The 10,246-nt window shown below is 42.3% G+C and overlaps 1 protein-coding gene across 5 annotated transcripts in view; it reads left to right on the top strand.

The window, feature by feature from the left end:
* Positions 1–2,009: 2,009 nt before the first annotated feature.
* CABIN1 (calcineurin binding protein 1) overlaps positions 2,010–10,246 on the top strand; it is a 211,117-nt gene continuing 202,880 nt past the window's right edge. For 2 of the 5 annotated variants that reach the window (XM_074972749.1, XM_074972748.1), the window contains exons 1-5: positions 2,010–2,243; positions 3,069–3,153; positions 6,827–6,880; positions 7,439–7,531; positions 10,046–10,159. In XM_074972749.1, the coding sequence (XP_074828850.1) occupies positions 6,878–6,880; positions 7,439–7,531; positions 10,046–10,159 (210 nt within the window). In that variant the 5' untranslated portion in view covers positions 2,010–2,243; positions 3,069–3,153; positions 6,827–6,877. The remainder of the gene's footprint in view (positions 2,244–3,068; positions 3,154–6,826; positions 6,881–7,438; positions 7,532–10,045; positions 10,160–10,246) is intronic. The other 3 variants (XM_074972751.1, XM_074972750.1, XM_074972753.1) reach the window with 2 other exon arrangements.

Here is a 10,246-nt window from a genome sequence, read left to right as displayed (position 1 = left end):
ACTTTGCATCTTTTGTAAGATAGCAGTTAAAATATTAAACCAAAGTGAGTGAAGGGCAGGGACAGATTGGTTTTTCTCAGCCAGGGCCCTCTTACCATTTATTTGGCTCTGGCAAATGCAGGGGGTGGAGTGGGATCAAAGCAACTGTTATGAGTTGGTACTATAAATCACTGTAGGCTCTCCTACTCCACAAACTGCTAGTGCTGAATGTTCTCTATGATCATGTTGGCTAGGGAAACAGCCATTTAGCTCCGTTTCAGAGTAGTAGCTGTGTTAGTCTGTATCCGCAAAAAGAAAAGGAGTACCTGTGGCACCTTAAGAGACTAACAAATTTATTTGAGCATAAGCTTTCGTGAGATACAGCTCAATGTTTTTGGGCTTGAGGAGGAAACTGGCATAGGGAGGTTATGCAGGCCCCTTAAATCCACAAACTGAAATAAGTATACAACCCTGCATAGTACAGTAAAGAGAAACCAAAGGAAGCTGTAAGCATTTGTTTACAATGTAACAGCCCAGTTGCTTAGATCTGTTACTCTAGGTCTAAGAAAAGCAAATGTATCAACTGCATAGTTCTCAATAGGAATTATTTAAACTTCTGTTCCTCCAAATTGTCCAGCTTTTCTTGTACACTGCCTGCCAGACATCTGATCCCCAACATCACCCAGCAAGAGATCTTTTTACAGTTTCTAAATATTTCAAGCCTTGAACGTCAAATAATTTGGCTGCTGTTTCTAAGGGTTAGTGATCTTTATTGGACGGCTCAAAATCTCTGTACTGACATGTTTGCATGTCCAAAATCTTAAACAGACTGATTTAAGGGCTCCAAGATAAATTCTGAGATTCTCAAGTCTTTGGGACAAGGACTGTGTATGTATTTAACCAGCACAAGGGGCCTGATCCTGTCGAAGACCTTTGGACAATATTAGGATATAAATATTAAATAATAACTTTTGAGTTAAAAGAACAACCATGTGGGGAGATTGCTTTAAGGTGTATGAATATCCCATCCCCAATTATCAGTTTATACAATAGCTGGTGGGGGGGGACAGTCTGCTTTCTTAAGCCTGGAGTCAAAGATTTTGAGATAAATATGTGTACATTCTACACAAGGGGAACTATTCTTCATATCACTTAGGGTTGGAGATTTCCTTGTAGTACAAGGTGGTATGGCTGCAGACTGATATGATTCCCTTAGATTTCAACAATATAAACTAGAAAACAATATAAGTCATCTACAAAAGCTTCCTCCATACAAGCTCTCTGAATGCAGCTGAAACTTGACTTAAAACACCCCGCTATTCCAGATCTGTCAGAGAAAAGGCAGTAGTTGAATGCATGAGCAGTAAAATCCCAGAGATGGGATATAAAAATGAAACAGGTCTCAAGTACAGGAAGCTGATGGGCACTGGCAGAAAACAGAAGGCAGCAGGAAGAAAAGCTAGGAAAGGAGACAGTGAAGGAGGGCCAGCCACATACCGCAAGCAGCACCAGGGCCCTGGTTCACGAAAGCACTCAACCGTGCCTGATGTAAAGCAGTGGCGATGTCCAACCCCTCGGGCAGTGCCCTCAAGCTGACGTGTGGATGCTCCAGGCCGGGGGGTGAGGACGGTGCAGGGGGACGTGGCGCGCTCTGGAGAGAGCCAGTGACACAGCACCTGGACCGATTCGGTGATTAGGCGCGCGGTGACAGGAGCTCCAGCCGCGCCGGCTCTGGTCAGTCACTGGTCGAGCCCCGAGGCCGGGCGGCGGCGGCGGCGGCGCTGGGCTGCGTGACGGCCCCGTGCACGCGCGGGACGGGCTGACAGGGACACGGTGAGAGAGGGAGGGACGCACCCCGACGTCACGAGAGAGCGGGCAGGACGAGTCACGGGACGTTGGCTCCCGAGGGCCAATGGAGGGAAAACACGGGGCAAGGGGTCGGCGCGCGCTAAGGCCGTGACGGCAACGACGTGCCGCGGTGACGGCATCATGGCAGTCTCCGACAACGGGGTCCCGTGACGGCACCCGGGGGTCCCGGAAGGGGCGGGGCGGATGTGGGAGGCACAGCCCCCGGAGTGGGGGCGTCACTGTGGGAAGCTGCTCCGCAGCCCCCCTCAGCCCCGCCCACTCCGAAGGCAGCCGGGCACGCTGTATCCAGCATCTCTATTGGCTGGCTAGGGAGCCGCAGTTCAGCCAATGAGCGGCCGTTGTATTGGCCTGCTGGGCTCCAGGGGCCTGGGAGGAGGTTGCCGTGGAGACTGCAGGTGAGGCTCCCCCCTTCCCTGTAGAACGGACTCCCCTCAGCGGCGCGTCAACCCCCTCTCCCCGTCTTAGGCGGGCCGCTCTGCCCGCCGCTTACCCAGCCGGCCCGGGCTGCACACCGGGCTGGGGCGTGGGGAGCTCTCTCGGGGAAGCGGCGGGGCCGGTGCCCGTGTGGGGGAGTGCGGGCTGGTACCTGGCGCCTCTGCTGAGGGAGCGGAGGGCCCAGTGCTGCCGGGCACCTGTATGGAGAGCGGGGGTGCAGTCCTGTCCCCGCCCGGATGGGGGATCGGCATTGTGCGGGGAGGAGGTGCCTTGGGGGAGCGATCTCCGTGGGACAAGCCTTGCTTACGTTAAAGTTCCCCGGATAATTGGGGAGCCCTCTAGTTCCAGAACCCACCGACGTCCCAGTTTCCACGGGGGGGCCCCGTTCCGCCCCTCTGTCTGCAGTTGCCTCTCACAGGCCTATGGCTGGATGGAGCCTCCTGTGGCGATTCTGCCGGGTTCTTGCACCGTTTACAACAGGGTTTCTCAAACACTTGGACGCTGAGCTCTTTTCAGGAACTGTAGCAGATCTTCCCCCTCCCCTTGATAAAGACCTACCCATCTTCATTTATGCATCTACCTCTTCCTCTCCAGTCATTCCCTCACACCCGTGCTCTGGGAAGCGGCACTGTGTACACGATAGACCGTGAAAACGATCCCTTTAGCATGTGGTCAAAAACTAGTTTTGGAAGAATGAACTTTTCTAAATCTAGTAGAAACACTTTTACAACTTTTTTTAAAAAGTCACTGAAAACTGCTGATTTTAAACAAATATTCCCTTATAGCATTTGACACCTAAACATAACTGCAATGAGAACCTACCGTGAAACTCACAAGAACAATGCAAAATGAAAATGGAGCATAAAAATAGTTAAGTAAATTAGAATTAGAAAATTATTTTGGTTTTAATAATCTAAGGAGCTGTGTGAAACAAGTAAATTTATTTTTGCAGTACCTGTATATGATTTTTAAGTTGGAAGGCTTAAAGTAGCACTATTCTATTGAGTGTCTCTGTCTAGACATAAAGTTTGCAGGTGCCTAAGACTTTGTCTTGCACATAAAATTTGCTTTAATTGTACTGGTATATTAGGTATACTGGTATAGCTAAAGTGGTACAAGCCACTTTCTATGGATACAGTTATACTAGCGTTAAAATGCTTATACTGGTATAGTTTATTCCCGTAGAGTATTATTCTGCTATAAAATAACTGTGTCCGTATTAGGAATTGTACCAGTAAAAAATCACACCCCTAACTGACATAGTTATGCCAGTACAAAAACTCTGCTTTCTATTTTACTGTATTTCTCTCCTTCTGTCACCATTTGACTGTACTAGAGCTAAAAGTAACTTGACTCTTCTTTAAAAGTTTCTATTTGAGCAAAATGTAGAATTAAAATTGTTGCCATCCACATATTTTTCTTTCGCTTTGGTTGGTCTAGTCCAGGGGTCACCAACGCGGTGCCCGTGGGTGCAATGGCGCCCGCCGGGGCAGTTGTGTGCGCCCGCAGGACACTCTACCACCGAAATGTCGCTGCTGAGCACAGCCGCCAGAGAACCGCCTGCCGAAATGCCACCGAGAAGCGTTGCCGTGTTTCGGCGGCGATGCTTCTTGCCACTGCCGCTTTTCCCACAGAAAGGTTGGGGACTCCTGGTCTAGTCTCTAGTGCAATATCAGCCAAGCTACTGAGTTCTAATCCTGTGTCTACCAATAGGGTGACCATATTTCCCAAAGGGAAACTAGGATACCACGTGAGGCTGGCCTGAGGGTCCCTGCCCCGCGCATGGGGCTGGCCCAAGCCCTGTTGTCGCTTGCCCACCAAACATTCCCTCGGGGGCATGCTCCACTTTTTTGTTAAAACTGGGCATTTGTCCTGTTTGTTTGCTCATGCCCTCTGATGAGCAGTTGACAAGAGCAGATGGGACAAATGCCTAGTTTTGCCAAAAAAGTCAGGACATCTGGGATAGGAGTTAAAAAGGGAACTGTCCCATCCAAAATGGGATGTGTGGTCAACCTATCTATCAATGACTTGCTGTGTGACCTTGAGCAAGTCACCATGACCCTGATTTAGCCAGATTCTTAAGTATGTATTTAAACTTAAGCTCAAGTAAACTTAAATACTTACCTAACTTTAAGTATCTCACTGAAATAGGGCCATGGAGCCCAATGTTTTTTAGAGCTGGTGATAATTTAATTTGGAGTCATGGATGTTCAGTATAGATCTAGGTAAAAATTGGACTTTTGGTTTCATTGGCAATTTAAAAAAATTTAAAAAAAAATTGTTTAGGGTCAGACCAAAAATGAACATTTAATTTATTTTTTAACAAATTTTTAAAAAACAACTTTTTTGGGTAAAACAAAATATTTTGTTTTGACATAATCAAAACATTTTGTTTTGAGCATTTTAAAATGTTTTTGAATTTTTAAAAGTAAAAATAAAGGAAATTTAGAGACAAAAAGTTTCAGACTGAAAATTTTGCCCAGCTCTAGTTCTGTAACTTCTGAAAATCAGGCCTCTGTTTCCTCCATTTATAAAATGGGGAAAATACGTGCATGTCTTGCAGGGATTTTGAAGCTTTGTTAACTAATGTTTATGAAATGCTTTGAAGACGTAAAATACTTTATATTATTGTGCAATTTTCTGTGTAATTTGGATGCAAGTGATAGAAGTTTTAATTGAGGAGGGAAAATCAGTGTGTGTGAACCAACAAAATGTGATCACTTCTGAATGAGTTAAATTAAAGTAAAAACATAGAATCATAGAATATCAGGGTTGGAAGGGACCCCAGAAGGTCATCTAGTCCAACCCCCTGCTCGAAGCAGGACCAATTCCCAGTTAAATCATCCCAGCCAGGGCTTTGTCAAGCCTGACCTTAAAAACCTCTAAGGAAGGAGGTTTCTTTACACGTGAAAGCGCTCATCAGTGATATTGAATTCATTCAGCTCATAGTTCAGCACTCCCACTGCTTCCTGCTGTGGTTAATTCTGGAGTTACCTTGCTATTAATATGGTCTACAATATAAAAGACTGTTTTTAGCCTGCTGTGCACATGTCATTTTTTTGTATGTCTGCTGATGTGAGGGATTTGTCTCATGGCAGTGAACATTTAAAATAAAACATGTACAAATTCCTTTCACGTTCTTTTGCCATTACTTGCATCATACTTCAAGAAATTAATAGAATGAAAATTATAGGTTTAATTTAAATGAAAAATAACTGGTTTTAAATGTGAATACCAGTTTTCAAATTTTCTATCAATGTTAAAATTGCTAGGGATATTAACCTCCCTCCTTTCAAAATGGAGAAGTTTTTATCATGGAAGTTTAGCTTCTTTTTGTTGCCAGATATTTACTTCATGGACCTCTATGGGTATGCAGCTCTAAAGTCCTGCCTTTGCAAGAGAGATGACAGAGACACTGTGTTGTCATTGACCCACCTACACTCTGTATAGGGAACGTTTTAAAAAAAAAAAAAGTGCTCCACTGATACTTGCACTAGTTCAGCTTCATAAAAGTTAGCAACAGTAGCTGGGAGCGCTAGTGTAGAGGGCTTGCCAGCTTGCTTTGAATAGTAGGTCAATTGGATGTGCTCTGAAACAAGCCATGATGGCTGCCTCCTCTGACACTCAGCACCAGGACAACTTTTTCCTTGATTTCTGTCTTGTTCCACAGACTCTCGTTGTGGGAAGGGCATTGGGTTCTAGCCCCAGAAATGCATCTGTGAACAGGGATTCTGGCCTTGTGCTGCTGATACAGGGGCAGGAAGTCAGCCCTGCTCTGAGAAGAGGGCTTTTTCCATAATTTTAAAAAATGATGCGATGGTGCAGGTAGACTATAGCAATGCACCGCAAGGAGGCAGAATTGAGGCTACACAGGCAACTTTATCTTCGTCATTGTCTGACATTTAAAGGAGGACTTGTGGCACCTTAGAGACTAACCAATTTATTTGAGCATAAGCTTTCGTGAGCTACAGCTCACTTCATCAGTATGCATCCGATGAAGTGAGCTGTAGCTCACGAAAGCTTATGCTCAAATAAATTGGTTAGTCGCTAAGGTGCCACAAGTACTCCTTTTCTTTTTGCGAATACAGACTAACACGGCTGCTACTCTGAAATCTGATGTTTAAGTGATTAATGTGGCAGCCTTAACATTCATTTAATGTAATGTTTTTGGATGTTCTCAAGAATATCATATCTAACGTAGGGATTATATTTAATACTACTGTTACAGTACACATAAATCTCCAGCTGACTAATGTACCATAGTTATAAGTGCATTGCAAATATTCATTTTTTTTCTAGTGTTTAAAGTCTTAAAAGCAAAAAGAAAATAAGGAACAATTGAATTTCCTTTCATCTTAATTATTTTAGAACTTTATTTACAATTGTGTTTAAGATTGTTATTGTCAATTCTTGTTTATATTGTAAGGTGCTATGATGCTTGTAAAAATTTCCAATTAAATTGTTAAATAATGATTATATGTTTTTAATAATAAATGTTTTCCATTTATAGTAAATATAATTGCAATCCCTGTTTGCTCTTCAGACCTATGTGACTGGCCCTCCACCTGACTCTAGTGGGAGAATCTTTCTGAAAATGGTAAGGTAGCAGTCCAGCACAAGCTGCTTATCAGACATCTTGGTGGTATGGTTCTCTGAGAGAGCAGCGAATTCTCGGTGCCACATGTTGCTTGAATCCTTTCATGTGTTTGATGTGAGAAACCAAAAATAATTTTCCATATTTCCTTATCCCAAGACTTAGCCGCTCTCTGTGGAGTGTTAATTGGCACAACTAGAACATTGCATTTTCAGTAATTATGCTTGTAGTGATTGGTAAATTAAGGAGCGTCACTGTAATCCATATGTCCATATGTCTACTGGCTCCATGATTCCTAGGGATGGTTTAAATGTCCTCCCCTGCCATTAAAGGAGCTTCCTTTGTCTTGCTTGTCATATTCTGCAGTTAGTGGTTGATAAAGTAACCATTATATACTGAAGTAGTAATAATTTCTTACATTTGCAGTGCTAACCTGGGTTTTATTGTGAGATTTTCAACTAGAGAGAGAAATGATAAAAATTCTGGTGGCAAGAGTGAGATGAGGAACTGAGCCAGATATGAATTTCATGTACGTAACTGTTTCTTGATTCTCATTCTTAGATCCGAATTGCAGCATTGAATGCCAGCTCCACAATTGAGGATGAGCACGAAGGTACCTTCAAAAGTCACAAAACACAGACAAAGGAGGCTCAAGTAAGTAAAACAATTTTAATAATGTGGAAAATTGGCATTGAATCTCTTCTGATATGTTCTAATCTCCCAACATTGGGTCTGTTCTCTCGTAATTTTTGGTTCTAGGGGGAAGAGCTACATTAATATTCTCATCTCCTAAACTCAGCCCTTAGCATACCATGACTCTACTGAAATGGGGTACAGTGCATCTGTGTGGCTTATTTGTGAGTAGGCTGCATTAGTTTAGGAGCTGAGTTTCCTGTCTGCTTACTGAAGAGATGAAGAAATATTAGCTGTTGAAAGAGATAAGTTGCCTGACTCTACTTTACGATACAAACTGAAGACATTTTGATAGGAATGATCTCAGTGTCTCAGCTTTGTGAATCATTCCAGTCATGTTAATTAGGTAAACTAAGCAAAGATAATCTACGGAGGCCAAGTTCAAGGTGCTGATTTATCTGGCTGATTATATCTCATTCAGAAATATAATTATAATTCATTTAATTATAGACAACTAGTCTGAGCACAGTTTGTTTCTGTATAATACTCTCCTGATTTACTAAGAATGTCTCATGGGTACAGATTATTGCAAGAGAAAACATAAAGAGTGTGTATTTTTAATTGATCTTGCAAGGCCATACACTCAACTTGGTGGCTTTTTTCTGTTTGGATGTAATGTGATAACTTTTCAATACTGCAGCTGATCAATTCCAATGTTTCAAGAATGATCTAGGCTTCAGTAGACAGAACCTTATTGACCTTGGTGAAAATCAAAAGGAGAAAACTGGGGACAGCGGGAACCACAGGCATCTTGGTTAGCAGAACTAGCAGCTTAAACCACTTCTCTAATTGTTTATAGACCAAAGATCTTGTTGATGGCAGCTGTCAATCTTCCTTCCTCTCCAGACATCTAGAAAGACTTATATGCAGTGTTGGAGAGGAGTCGAGGGTTGTGATACATGTAGGTACCAATGACATGGGGAAAGGTAGGAGAGAGATCCAGTCTAAATTTGGCCTCCAGGTAGGTTAGAGATTAAAATAGAGGACCTCCAGGGTGGCATGTCTCTGATATGCTATCAGAATTGAGAGCAATGGAACTGCTCATGTAGCTCTCTCAATATAAATGAGATGGTACTGCTGGCAGGGCATTCTCTTTGAGAGATCCTTGATTTTGGAACTCCCTTTCCTTGGTCTACCAGAGTCCAGGTTTGTTAACCACCTGAGCATGCTGCGCACCCCATCCTTTTCCGCTCCTCTTTGTTTTGCCTGTTGAGGAGGGTGTCAGCTGAGGGGGACATATTTATGGGCATTGTTTGCAGTGGTGGTGTAGCTATGAAGAAGAGCTCTGTGTAAGCTTCAAAGCTTCTCTCTTTCACCAACAGATGTTAGTCCAGTAAAAAAATATTACCTCACCCACCTTGTCTCTCTAATGTTTATGGGCAGCCCTTTTTTATGTTGTGATTTTTAATTATGAGATAGGCACCTAGAGCACTGGATGGACATCTCTAGTTGCATTTTAATAAACTGAAGAAATACATTTATTTTTCTGTAGCTGAGAGATGGCCTTTGCTTCCCCTTCTCCTCCAAAGTTACTTTAATGACTAACTCCTCATGGCGATTGGAGTGCCTGTCTCAGTTCTTAGGCTCCTGTCATATAATAAATACTGTGCAGATGCAGGAGGCTTCCCACATGGAACTCATTGTAGGATCAATGAATTATTTAGCTAACATTATTGATAAATCATCATATTTATCAGATAGAAATATTTAAAAGAAAAGAACATGTATTTATTGTTGAAACCTTAGATTTTACAGCTTCACTTAGGCCTTGTTCATACTGTTTATGAAACCATTCTAGCAGCTGCCATATTTAAGTAGAGTCGTTACTAGCAACAACTCAATTAACTTTCCTGACCAGTGTAGACTGGGTTTTTTCTATTGTAAAACTATGCTGAATACTAACCACTTTGACAGGTAGCTTTTAGTATGGTTTTATAACTAGATTCACAAAAAATATTTTACAAACTGCAAAGGTGATAGAATCCTAATAATAATAACTGCGCTTAGCCTGGTTACAACTATTGGACCCAATTCAGGAAAGCCTACCTATTCAGAGAGGGTGCTTTATTGTTCATATTAATGAAGAAATATACTTATTCCATTGAAGCCCAAAGGGACTTAAGTATGTGCTTAAAGTTAAGTATGTGCATGAGTGCTTTCCTGAATAGGGATTGACAGAAATGCTTTCCTGAATAATGGCCATGGTATGCACATTGTTTTAAGGCTGTATTAAACACCCTCCCCGGCAAATTGCTTTTGACTTCCACATATTTTCTTAAAATCTCTAATTTTATTGCAAGGATTCTCTTGGTTGTTCTAGTATTTTATTCTTTTATTTCTGAAGACTGTTAAATAAAAAGTTAACAGAAAAATCAGTAGAGAAAATCCATTATATAAATCTTCTCTTATTTAAGTGTTACTTCTGCATAAGAGTTGTGATGATTATGTTGTTAATTTTGTTACTTTGACCCACAGGAGGCAGAAGCTTTTGCTCTGTATCACAAAGCTTTGGACCTTCAGAAACATGACCGATTTGAAGAGTCTGCCAAAGCTTACCATGAGCTGCTTGAGATTCGTCTTCTGCGAGAGGTCAGTGAAATTTAGCCACATTTTTACTGCATTTTGTGCCATTCCATTGTGTCTTGGCCATGGATGACTCAAAAATGTAATGTTGGT

Source organism: Natator depressus, chromosome 15 (assembly GCF_965152275.1).
Source record: "Natator depressus isolate rNatDep1 chromosome 15, rNatDep2.hap1, whole genome shotgun sequence".
NCBI classification, from domain to species: domain Eukaryota; kingdom Metazoa; phylum Chordata; order Testudines; family Cheloniidae; genus Natator; species Natator depressus.
Note: the sequence above shows the minus strand (reverse complement) of the source record. Positions and strands in the feature narration are given on the sequence as shown.